We start from the raw sequence: 13,750 nt of genomic DNA, 5'->3' as shown, positions 1-13,750 counted from the left end.
ACCCCACAACCTTATATTTTACATCATTAACAGCAACCAAACTGCCCTCAAGTGACTGTCTAGTGGGGAGTGAAACTTCTGGGAAGAACCACTGGGGGAAAAAAAATAATAAAGGGGTACAGAACCTATACTATAAGCACATATAAGCCAATATTGACATTTTTAATTCCCCCATATGAGGCTTATTTCATTGACTTTTAAATATATTATTTGTGTATGGAGTGTTTATATATGTGTATGTTCAAATATTTATGGGCACACATGTGTGGGGACCTATGCAAGTATGAGCTTATGTTTGTGGAATCCACGGATCAACCTCAGAGGTTGTCCCTCAGCAGATATACACCTGTTGTTAAAACAGGGTCTCTCACTGAGAACCTGGAGATCACTGATTAAGCTAGGATGACTGGCCAGCAGCCTCGGGGATCCACCTGTCTCCGACCTAGCACTGAGGTACTAAGCCTTTGCCACCAAACTTTTTATGTGGGAGATAGGGAGAAATGTCAGGTTCTTATATAAAGCAAGCACTTTACCAGCTGAACCATCTCTCTCACCCTCTTGTTCATTGTTTGTTTTTATTAGCAATATATGTTCAGTGCAGAAGTGTCACACAGATCATTACCTTTGGGGCTTTTATAACAACTGTTTTAATCTGATCACAACTGTTTAATTTGATAATACACACACATATATAAATAATCAAATTATAACTATTATATATTTAAACAACTATGTTTTAACTTGATCATATGCATGTATATAATTATATATGATTAAATATTCATACATAGCAAAACTTTAGCCAGTTTATAAAATTACAAAAAAGTTCCATACTTGTGAGACATAACTAGAGTTAACTATATAAAAAAGTATAGAATTTTATTTATGAATATATACATATACTTTAAAGTTTATCTGTAGCAGTATTTTAATTGTATTTTAATAAATAAAGCTTGCTTGGGGATCAGGAGAGTAAACAGCCACACTGGTCAGCCTTACAGCCAGACAGTGATAACACACACCTTTAATCCAGTAACCACATTAGTCGTCATACAAACTGGGCAGTGTATGCCTTTAATCCCAGAACTAGAGAAGATTATAAAATGGGAGAAAATAGCTCCCAGACACAGTTTCATTCTGAGATCCTGGAGGCAGGATTGCCATTTTGAACTGAGGTCAAGGTAAGAGCCAGTGGCTGGCTATTTTGCCTTTCTGACCTTCAGGTTGAACCCCAATCTGTTGCCAAGCTTTTATTAATCATGCATCATTTATCAAAAAAAGTTGGCTTTACCTGGCATCTACTGATAATATATAATTCTATTAATAATATCTAAGATTAGAGCTGTCATGACTAGAGATTATAAAAAGATCTGAAAGATTTTAGACTTTTATAAAATACATCTAAAATGCTTCTCTTAGCTACTCTAGCAGCTGAGGCAGGAGAATAATGAGTTTAAGGCCAACCTGGACTACATGGTGAGTTCAATTTCAGCTTCAGTAACACAGACTTGATTTGTAATATGGCCTCATTCTGTAATGCAGGCTAGCCTTGAATTTATGATCCTCCTGCTCAGCCCTAAGTGCTAGGATCATGGCCATGTGTCTGGCCAAGACCCTGTTTCCAAAAAGAGTAAATAATTACTCCTTTGAAGCAACATCCAGACCGGTATTTGGTAAAATTAGGTACTGTAACCTAGCCAAACTGACACATAAAATTAACTACCATATCATATCTAAGTCACAAAGTCATATCTCAGCATTAGATTCTACAGGCTCGTTTTCTTATTTTTTCATATGAGGAACAGATGAGAAAGAAAATACACTCAGATTATGCATAGGACTTTGTGCACACCTAAATTCCCAGAATTTTTTGTCAATTGCCCACTACCAAATTCATTGGAAAGATAAAAATAAAATGCTCCTAAATTCAAGACATATAGAGGTCATCTGAAAAATCTGACTTAGGAAGAAGCCACTGAAACGTGGGCTGTTCAGTGCGAATCATAATCAAGTTGTTTTTTTTTTAAAAAAAAAAAAGAGGACTGTGAAATACAAAGGGAAAGTAATCATCCTTGAACTTCAGTTAGCCTAGTTAGCTATGGATGGAAATTGTTGAGGTTTATATATATATATATATATTACTCTATATTACCAGAATAAGCTCATACTGCAGAACATCTATACAATCAAACCATAAAGTCTTAGGAATTTTGGAATGGGCTTTCTCAAATCAAGTTGCCTAAGTTATACACAGAAGTACACTGTGAGCTGGAGATGTCTCTCAGCTGGTGGACATGCATGAAGCTGTGAGTTCCACCAGCACTACATGACTCTGGTGGTTCAGGCCGGAGAGTCCAGCACTGGGGAGGTGACAGCAGGAGACTCAGAGGCTTCAAGGTCACCCTCTACTACCTCTGTAGTTGGAGGCTAGCCCGAGTTACGCACAAACAAATAAAAATTACATTCCGCCTACTGTGTTTTTCTTGAAAACTCACTGATACTCCTATGAGCCTTGGGCAGAACAAAGAACTAAAGTAGGTCTCCCCAGGTTAGGAGTGTTCTACAGAGCTCGCAGAAACTAAGGACCTGACACAGTGAGTGCTTCCAATCTTTTCAAATCTGAGCCACCCTTCAGAATTTTGTTCTAGATCAATCCCCCCTACCGTCACTGACATTCCACCCCCCTCCTTCAACTCCCTAAACAGCTGGGACTAAGACAGTCTGAGATATTTATAACCACTATTGTACCATCGCCGCTCTTTTAAGCAATGCCACTTCTAGCTTGCCGAGTCCCAGCAGGAGTGGTAAATGAGAAGTTTCTATATTGTGGTTCATACAAAGCAGACTGGCCACAGACCTACCAGTGGGAAATCAGAGGCAGCAACTGCCTACAAAAACACTCACAAAACGTGGCTCTAGTGGAAGAGTACGGAGATCTTACTGTTGCTACTGTGGCACTTGGTGAGCTATCAGAATCCCTGAACCTCTGACACACAAACTCCCCTCTTTTCAAGTATGAGAAATTGCTCAAGACTTCAAAATAAATTTGGGCTTCCAGAACAGAGCTATTAGTGTTTTGCAAGAGGCAAGTGAACTTACCTGGTTGGCCGATTTGAAGGTAACTATATGCTCCCAAATACCCAGCTATCAGGGTGCAAATGTGGATCATGTGCTTTGGGAACCATGATGAGACGGCACTTGGGAGTGGAGGGAGGAGCAGCAGGAGTGACTACTTAGAAGGTTGAGGTCAGTTTGGACCGCATTAGACCCTGACATACAAACGTATTTTTTTTTCCTACTCTTCCTTCATCAGTAGTTCTGAATAGGATCAAAAGTATTTAAGTATATGATTGTGAGAGAAAAAACAGGGAACAGGGGAGCTGGAGAGATGGCTCAGTGGTTAAAAGCATTGCCTGCTCTTCCAAAGGTCCTGAGTTCAATTCCCAACAACCACATGGTGGCTCACAACCATCTATAATGGCCTTCTTCTGGCCTTCAGGCATACACGCAGATAGAATATTGTATACATAATAAATAAACAAATAAATAAATTATAAAAAACAGGGAACAGAAACAAAGTAATGGCTGTTCCTCTCACTTTTATGTATATGTGAATTTTTTAATATAAATGTTGAGATGTAAAGTATTGATGCAAGTCAAAATGTTATTATGATCAAGATCCAGAAGAGCAACCTCTTATCAATTACAAAAGTATTTCTAGTTAGGAAAAATATTTAGCCCAGGTTGGTGTCATATATGTTCATAATCACAGTACTCAAGAAGCAGAGGCAGGGGGAATCATAAGTTTAAGACCAGTTTGGTCTACATAGTGAATTCAAGACAGCTAGGACTGTTCAAAACAAACAAACAAACAAACAAAAAGTTTGTAAAACAAAATTTGAAAAAAAACCAACAGATTTATAACAATTAGAGTAATAAACCTGCTTTTTTTCCAAATAATGCTAGAATTTTATTTTTTAAGTATGTAAATTTCCTTATTGATATTAACTACATAGTATTTTAATATTTTTATTATACAGTAGATTCCATCTATGAACTGTATTTTTCTGAATTATCCTACATGTAAGCACATGTTTTTTTGCTTGGTTGTTTGGTTTGGGGGTGCTCTTTCTAAGACGGGGCTTTATGCAGTCCAGCTGGCCTCAAGCTCCTGTGGTGGAGGACAACCTTGAATTCCTGGCCTTCCTGCTTTCACTCCCAGGCCTCGGATGGAGGCGTGTGCCGGCTGTGCTGTTCCTTTACATTTGCTGCTAACAAACAGGAAACTGTACAGTGTCTATTGTAGTCACTGTCTGCTATACCACATGTAAATAAGTCTGAGCAAGCGACTGTTTTCTACTTACATATCTTCTTTAAAATTGCTTATTTATGAGACAGAGTCTCACTCTGTGGCCCAGGCTAGCCTCACACTTGTGATCTTCCTGTCTCAGATTCCTGAGTCATGGAATTACAAGCAAATACCACCATGAATGCTTGCTTACACATTTCATATTGCTATATCATTTACTGATTAATAAGGCTAGCTATACAATTAATGCAAGACCGTGAAAGAGCAACTTGGTAAGGCACTAATACTGAAAATTTATGGTAAATTGAAAAATGGTCAACAACTAACTCTTGGAAGGCAGACAAAATTAAAACCAACCTGAGTATCTGTTCAAGCCTCTCACTGGGTGCATTCCTGAGGCCACTCAGCATGGTGTGAAGGCGACTCAGGCTATATGCAGTTGTGGAGACGGGGGTCACTGAAGGGTTGTTCTCCTGAACATACCTCACGCCAGTCAGTGGTGTGCAGACTCTAAGTGCTTTAGACTAGAGGACAGAAATTAAGTTTCCTTAAATTACACCACAAATAGGAATTCAAGACAATGAGATTTTCTATCAACATATTTTAGTATATCAAACATTGCCATTTTGAGAATTTAAACATAATTCCACTCAGAACTTCTATTATCCAAACATGTTCTCCCAAATAAGAACAATACATACATAGTCTAGACAATTAAAAGTTCTCTTTACAACGGCACAGTGTGACTTACGCATATGGGCTCTATCTCTCTAGGAGCTCCCCTCCAGAGCCCATGCTCAGCACACAGGGAAATCAGGTTTGAAAACACTAAGAGCATCACTCCCACAGCTTCAGTCCACTGCTGGGGAGTGACATGCAAAGACATGGAAGCAAAGGCTGGAATCCGGCCTAAATAAAAACCAATGCATCAGATCTACTTCAGAAGGTAAACATTTCAAAAATAAATAAATACTAAGTAAAAGGAAAATCTGATGCACTGCAAGTCCTCATCAGTCACCGCCAGACTTTAGTTCCACGACAGTTCCTCTCAAGCAGACAGGTCTTCAGAGGAGCAAGCTGGTGAACATTTAACATGCATATGAAAAATATGCGAGCAAGAATTTAAACATGAATACATATACTAGCAAATCAGTTTTTCCAACTTTTTAAAGAAACTCTAAAAGGTTGTTAGCTTAAAGCATTTTTAATACTCAGAACTCAGCATTTTTGCCAAGTATTGAATGTACTCACCCTAGACTTTCAAATGCTTAGCAAAGCTTTCACTTAGTAACAGAACAAACTGTTCAATTCCCAGGACACATGAAGGCACAAACCATTCACTAAATTGAAATAAATATGTGTTCTATGTCTTAGCTACAGACATGAGGAAATTCTTATTATTATTTAAAGGCAATAAGATGGTCTGGGTAGATGAGGTGAATCAGATGGCTGCTATTTTGGCTTCTGCACTGCCCACATCCCTGCACATGAACCACTACCTGCCTGTCATGTGAGATAAAAATGTCCTGGATACATGTGAAGAAGTCATAGCAGCCAGCAACACATAAAGCAGTCTCACTCACAAGCAGCATTGGTTTTATAGAAACTAGGTGATATAGGAGGGTCTTCTGTATATGTGTTACTTTCATTGGTTAAATAAAGAGTCTGCCTTGGACTTTTGATAGGACAGCAGCTTAGATAGGCGGAGTAGACAGAATAGAATGCTGGGAGAAAGAAGCAGAGGCAGGGAGATGCCATGGCTCTCCTCTCCGAGGTGGACGTAGGTTAGACTCATCCCAGTAAGCCACAGTCACGTGGTGATACACAGATTATTAGAAATGGGTTAATTAAGATGTGAGAGTTAGCCAAAAAGAGGCTAGAACTAATAGGCCAGGCAGTGTTTAAATGAATACAGTTTCTGTGTTATTATTTCCAGGGCTAAGCTAGCCGTGCAGGAGCTGGGCAGGATGAAAAGCAGGCCTGCTTGCCTCATCACTACAATTGGCACCTCAACGTGGTGAACTAGATCCATGAAAAACCTGAGAGAGCTTAATTTTAAACACAGAAAAAAACAGAGTTTAAAGCAGCTTTTTGCTGTTTGTTAGTGGCGTGCCGCAGAGAAATTTTCCTGACTCAGCAGCCGCAAGAGGAAAAAAGCTGCAGGAGACAGAGCTTTTGAATGGAGCATTTGGAGTAAAGTTCTATGGTTTGTTTGATGGCAACTAGACTCACTGTGTGCCTAAAAGGGGGACATTGACTGCTGTGGCCCAGAGGCACAAGCAGCTCCTCCATGCTAGTGTGCAATGTGCACGGCTCAGAGGCACAAGCAGCTCCAACATGTTGGACTGGGCAGGGCAAGCCCACAACACCTGTTTTTTATCTAGGAATGTCACAGCTTAGATTCTTAAGCACTTAGCGATTTAAAAGCACAAAGCAAAAATGTACCTGGAGGGTAGAAAATTAAAGACAATACAATAGGACAGATTCAGACATAAAAGACCTCTAAATGGGTCATAGTGTTAGACATACATAGGCTTGGGAGAGAGAAGAAAAATATAGAGAATAAAGTTTATGCCTTAAAAAAAGGGTAAAGTCTTTAAAGAGACAGAGTACAGATAGTTATAGATTAAAAGAAATAAAGAAAAATAAGCCATGTAAAAATGGAAAATTCACAGAGAGTCTGAATTCTTTGTATTATTGTGTTTTCTTTGAATTTTTTTTACTGTAAAGGAGCTAAGTACAGAGAGACATTTCATTATATGAGCTGCCAAGCTAAACCAGAATGGATATCATAAGGCTATTATGACTTCAGAATTTGGGTCTAAGGATATGATGCTTTGGAAAAGAGGTTCTTCTTTTGTTTTCACAGAGGATGACACCCTGTGTATTGCTTCTATCCCAATATGGCATGATAGACCATGCCCTCCTGAAAGTTTGCTGTGAACACCCTCAAAAATTACTTTGTTCAACTGCCGACTGAGATAAACCTAGCAGACAGGTTATATCATGAAAGACTTAAATAACAGTGCCCCCATTCAGCATGAAGCAGTTTGGAGAGAAATAACTGAGCCCATATTCCCAAATATTGTTTATAAATATTCTTTTACATTTAAAGGGGATATGATATAGATATGAATAATTTGCATTTGTATAAATCTTGGTTTATTGATATAAATTTAAGGTCAATCTTTTTATATGTTTATGTATTTCTGATCTTGATTAAGGTATTGTGATTGTGTAGCTCATTTAAAACTGTAATGTAAAATTAGAAATATAGGTTAATGGATAATCATTGATAATAGTCAAGCTTATAGTCATGTTAGTTAGATTTTCTAGATATGTAGAGATATATTTCAGTTAAATATGCATTTTTCATATCTTTCAAAGACTACAGAATATGGCATTTAATGTTTTAATAACTTAGGGCTTTTCATGACAATGAGACACGTCTGCTCCTGGCAGCACCAATTACTTCAAGAGGAAGATGGGCATTTAAGAGGCTCCTTATGGAGTTTGATAGTCATTTGGACAAGAAACTGCTCTTGCCTGGACTGTTGCATAAACTGGACACAGAGAACCCGAAGAGAGAGGACTGCTAAACTGGCCTAAAGGTGAGATGATCCTTCGGGGTTTCTGCTTCATGAAAGAGTCTGCAAGACATTCTTCAGGATACAAAAGAAAGTGACTGAACTGTCTTTGAAATTTCCTGCTTCATGGAAATGTCTGCTGGATACTATGGGCCTGTAGGCCGAAGATGGATGCCCCAACAGTACAGAGGAACTTTGGGTGACTGTCCAGGCAGCAAGATGTCTCTGTCATTTCTAGAGTTTGGAAGTTGCTTATTTCTTGTTTACTTAGGTAATATTATATCCTTCTGGAGTCTTCGATGAAGTTGAAGTATATATAAATAGATAGTTACAGTTTTCCTTAGTTATGATAAAAGATAAAATAGACATAAATATTGTAACTGTAATTCTTGCTTGATAACTGTTTTGTTATATGTAATTTTACTATGTCAAAGTGAAAGCCTTTCTTTTTTGTTTAAACAGAAAAAAGGGGAAATGATGTAGGAGGGTCATCTGCCTATGTGTTACTTTCATTGGTTAAATAAAGAGACTGCCTTGGACTTTTGATAAGACAGCAGCTTAGATAGGCGGAGTAGACAGAACAGAATGCTGGGAGAAAGAAGCAGAGGCAGACAGATGCCATGGCTCTCCTCTCCGAGGAGGACGTAGGTTAGACTCATCCCAGTAAGCCTCAGTCACATGGTGATATACAGATTATTAGAAATGGGTTAATTAAGATGTGAGAGTTAGCCAAGAAGGGGCTAGATATAATGGGCCATGCAGTGTTGAAATGAATACAGTTTCTGTGTAATTATTTCCGGGGCTAAGCTAGCCGTGCGGGAGCCAGGCAGGATGAAAAGCAGGCCTGCTTGCCTCATCACTACAGGTTGCCTCATCACCACAGCTTCCTGCCCGAAGTCCTCAAGGTCAGCACGGGGTTTCCCTATGTTGTGGCACTAGTAATGGGCTTAGCTTTAGTTCCCTGTGCATTCTCTTACAGGGTACAGAGCTGATATTAAAAATACTAGGCCAGGTGTGGTGCCGCATGCCTTTAATCCTAGCACTTGAGAGGCAGAGAGAGGTAGATCTCTGAATTTGAGGCCAGCCTGGTCTACATGGAGAGTTCCAGGACAGACAGGGGTATAGAGAGATTCTGTCTCCAAAAATCAAAACAACAACTAGGATGCACCTTTCTCTAGTAGAGACAGGGTTTGGTGTGCTCCAGAAATCCGCCTTTAGATCTTTATTCTCCAACAACTCACCAATGGGACTCTTCATTTCCTGATTTTAACCATCCATGCCCAGCTGACTCAGAACATAAAACCACAACTCCAACCTCTCTGGGATGCTCCAGTAATACATTTCTAAACTGCCTTCTCAGTGACTCAACCAGGATCCCCAAAAGACATCTCAAATACAATGTGCTAATAACCCTCACTTTAAATCCACCCCACACTCGCGCTTCCCTCTTGATAAATATCAATAGTAAAAGTTTAGGGATAACTACTACATGGCAGGCACTGTACACGGCACTAGCTGCAGCCCTCCTGATGCCTGTATTCTAACACAGACGACAGAGCAGTTCAATTACCTACTTATTTACTACGAGGGCACCCACAGCAGAGTAAGGGAAATGGAGTCTTGAGGGTGGGAGTGTGTTGGGCTATTGTTTCACAGGAATCAACTTAGCAGAGAACAGAAAAAAATGAGGAAGTAAGCCACATGAGTATCTTGAAGAAACATGTCTAGGCAGAGGTGGGAGGGTCAAGGTTTTGAGCTGGTGGCATGCTTGGTATACCTGAAGAATGAAAAAAGTGGAATGGTGAGGAGAACAGGAGGAGATGAATACACAGGCGACATGACCAGACTACTCAGGACCTCACAGGCATTTATCAGGACTTACACTTATATCATTCACCCAATAATGCCATAATCCAAATATCAGTAAGTCCTGTGGATGCTATTTCTGAAATATGGTCCAAATACAAATGTCTCTATAAACCAAGCCACCATGAAGAGTTGCTAAAACAGCCTCTTAACTTTCTCTTGCCCTGAGCCTGCCTCTCCCAGGCCCTTTAAAAATGTTCATTAGGGGAGGGAGAGGGAAATGGGAGGAGGTGGAAATTTTTAATAAAAAAAATAAAATAAATAAAATAAAAATGTTCATTAGATTACGTAGGGGTCATCTTTCCCAATACTCTGTTGAAACATTTCATCTCAACTACAGCCAAAGTCCTTACAATGGCTTCCAAAGACTAATAGACCTCTTACCTCCTTCTTGCACCCTCACCTTGAGACTCTTCCCTTATGAACTATGTTCTTACCACATGGGCCTTCTCACCACGCCTCCAACACCAGACATGTTCCTACCTTCTATCTTAGGAGTTGCTATTCTCCCGGCTTCAAATCAGTTCCGTCTGTCCCCAAGTATCTTAGTATCTGTCCCTCAGGTATCTTAGGACGATTAATACTAACCTTCAGAGCCACTCCAGCCTCTGTGTCTACTGTGGACCCAGGTCCATACACTCTGTCCCATTCACAATACTCTGTACTATCTATTTTATTTGCCCTATGTACCATCATCGAGCATATTATATATTTAACTATTTGGTTAGCTATTGTCTACCTTTCCCAAATAAAACTAAGTTTCTTTAGGACAGGCTGTTTGTTGTTGCTGTTTTGCTCACTGCTGTATTTCTGAGAGTCCAGAACATAACCTAGCACATGAAAACATTTGAGTTTTATCAAATGGTGTTCATGTCTGTAATCTCAGCACTTAGGCAGCTGAGGCATGATTGCTATGAATTTGAAGTTAACCTGGGAAGCATTGTGAGACCTGTCTCAACAACAAAAAAGAAAAGGAAAGGAGAGAGAGAGAAAGAGAGAGAGAGAGGGAGAGAGAAAGAGACAGAGAAACAAGTGGACCAGTGTCAAGTCTGAAGCTTCTCAGTTATAGGGAAGGGGAAACTAGGGGAAACTAGTCACCAATTTTCATTATCTTAAAATTTGGTTTCAGTTCAACAGAATTTTCTTAAAATTAGACTACAGATCCACAAACCCCAATTAGAGTTGACTGCTATTTCCTAAGTGTCTGCCATGTAGACTGAATAGCACAGCCCATCTTTCCAAAAGCAAAGACTGCCGGCAAAACATAGCTGTTGAGATTAACAGTCAATTCCCTTCTCAGACCCAAGTAAATATTTGAAAGTTGGTACTAAATCAAAAAATAAACCAATACAATAACTTGAATTTTCTTTTCCTTACCACAGCACTTAAAGCATGCATACACACAGGATTATGGACAGCGAGCAGAAGCCCGTTTTCCCCTCGTCCCAGACCCCCTCTCCCAAGACCTTGAGACATGCTCATTACGTCACACAGGGCTCACCTGCTTTCTACTTGGCTTGGCTCACCTTGTCAAGATGCTGCTGCAAGATGTCTTTCACCTGTGTTCGTTCAGCACTCTCTGTACCTGAGGCAGCATTCAGACACCGCGAGAGACTCCCAACTTCCTCCTCAGCATCCTCACCAAGAAATATCCGTTCATCCAAATTCCCAGCGGCTAACACATATTCTTCATAAGCCTTATTAACAGCCTTACTATGGGGAAACAGGGCCGCCATTTCAGCTCATGGTCCATAGCATGAACTTCATTTTTACTATAAAATCTGGTAAGTTTTTCAAAGTCATATTTTAATAGAATAATTGCTCATTACAAAAAGTTTGCTTTACTCTGTATATCCAGCACACACTGAGCATAGTTTTTCCAACAGTGTATCAAGATAGGGACCCTGAACCAATCTGCCTTCAGTAAGCTAATAAGAATAGCAAATGATAGCACACATTCAATATGCTACATTAAACTGAACTGAGTATAAGCAATAGTGAGCCTGGGTGATCTATAACTGGCATAAGATCATGTAGGAACACTTCAGCCACTGTTCTTGGCACCTCTGAAGACCTGGTACTGTCACATTTTGTCACCTCTTTAGTTCCAAAAACCTGTCTTCTGGTCCCTTTTCTTAACTTTTTATTTATTTATTTTTTTAAACAAAGTAGCCTCAAACTTACAGTCTTCTTACCTCAGGTCCCAAGTGCTGGGATGTCAGACATGTATCCTGATGGCCAGCTACAAAATTTCTTTTTTCTCTTTTTTGTTTTTTTGTTTTTTTGTTTTTGTTTTTTTGAGACAGGATTTCCTTGTGTGACCTTGGCTGTCCTAGAACTAGCTCTATGAACCAAGAAGCCTTGAACTCTGATCCACTTGCCTCTGCCTCTTGAGTGCTGGGATTAAAGACAAGTGCCACCACACCTGGCACAAAAGCATTTCTTAATTTCAAAATTTATAATCTAAAATCCTGACTAATAAAACTTTAAGCAGAACAAAAACAAGTAGATGTTTCTAGACCTGTTTGTTGCTTCCCAAGTTCTCCCATACAGTACTGAAAGCATCTGAGCACAGAGCACAGAGGCCGAGACTGAGCCCCCGCCCCATAACCCAGTGTCACCGCAGGCTGCAGCGCACTACTCACAAGCTCTCCCCAAAGTTGCCGGGCTCCAGGAAGCCGGTGAGATTTTCTTCCTTCCCCTTAAGGAGCTAGGATGAAAAGAGGGCCTTAGATTACACGCCACCAACTCTTTATCCAGAAAGCATGCTTATGTCATTGCTTACAAACCTTTTTTTCGAAAAGTTTCCTAATATAGGGTTTCCAGAAATGCTCCTTTATTCCCTTTGCCTCCAACACCAGGCCGTCGTGTAAGGAGCAGAGCTTCTCAATGACACAAGGTGGGTCAGAGGAAGGCTTAGGATCCTCTGATGTGCCTATGATGTATAAAATCACAGAACAGAGACAGGTCAGCGTCAGTTAGCTAACATATAATACACTGAAACATAAATATCCGTGAGTCTGCTCAGGATATGATTGGCATGTGTATCTAATTTATATATGCCTCAGAAAATGAAGAGAGAGCTGGACATGTAGCATCCCAGTACAAACAAACAAAAAGGGCACTTTAGCCCAGACACATTGCCTCACACCGATACTCCAGTGGCTGGACTGTTGTGAATGAGGACAGCCTGAGCTATAACATCCTGTCCCACATAAAGAGATGACTACTTACATTATAAATTAAATACTTTTTTAAATGGAAATGAACAAAGTACATCACCACTCAAATGATTTGTTATGTGACTATAGATTGTTAGAAAACTTAAAGAAAAAGTTGTTGTAAGAATGTCTGAAAAAATAAGAACTGTATTGTGCAAATGAGCTTTACATACAAATTAAAAAAAACCCCACTTAACAAATTACATAGTTCTGCCGGGTGTGGTGGTGCACACCTTTAATCATAGCACTCAGGAGTAGGCAGGCAGGGTGGATCTCTGTGAGCATGGGGCCAATGTGGCCTACATAGCGAGATCCACAACAGCCAGAGCTTCAGAGACTCTGCCTCAAAAAAACAATCATCATTGCATCATAAACTATTTTATTTCATATAATAATATATTATATATTTTTATCTTATATACAATAATATGTATTATTATATGTAACAATAATATATTATTATTGTTATTATTAATTACCCAATTCAGGCTGGTGAGATGGCACATCAGTAAAGCCCCACTTCCAAGCCTCACATCCTGAGTTTGGTCCACAACAACTGATTCCCTCAAGTTGGTTTCTCACATGTGTACTGTGGTATACATATGCCTCCTCCCTGCCCCCTGACTAAAATGTAACAATTGTTTTAATTATACAACTCAAAAATTATCCACTTTGAGTTGATTATATTAGATGTATTTATACTCATTTACAGTGTACTCTTTCAAAAGAACACAAAATTTTCAAAGAAAATTGAAGGAGGTAAAAAT

The 13,750-nt window shown here is 39.5% G+C and overlaps 1 protein-coding gene across 3 annotated transcripts in view; it reads right to left on the bottom strand.

The window, feature by feature from the left end:
* Window positions 1-13,750, bottom strand: part of Rbl2 (RB transcriptional corepressor like 2) — a 52,594-nt gene that overhangs the window by 28,429 nt on the left and 10,415 nt on the right. For all 3 annotated transcript variants that reach the window (XM_085682025.2, XM_048426767.3, XM_048426768.3), the window contains exons 6-9: window positions 12,552-12,697; window positions 12,408-12,472; window positions 11,289-11,475; window positions 4,667-4,833 (exon numbers count right to left, since the gene is read on the bottom strand). In XM_085682025.2, coding sequence (XP_085538151.2) covers window positions 4,667-4,833; window positions 11,289-11,475; window positions 12,408-12,472; window positions 12,552-12,697 — 565 coding nt within the window. The remainder of the gene's footprint in view (window positions 1-4,666; window positions 4,834-11,288; window positions 11,476-12,407; window positions 12,473-12,551; window positions 12,698-13,750) is intronic.

The sequence above is a fragment of the Myodes glareolus genome, chromosome 22 (assembly GCF_982192425.1).
Source record: "Myodes glareolus chromosome 22, mMyoGla1.1, whole genome shotgun sequence".
NCBI lineage: Eukaryota > Metazoa > Chordata > Mammalia > Rodentia > Cricetidae > Myodes > Myodes glareolus.
This window is presented reverse-complemented; position numbering and strand designations above follow the sequence as displayed.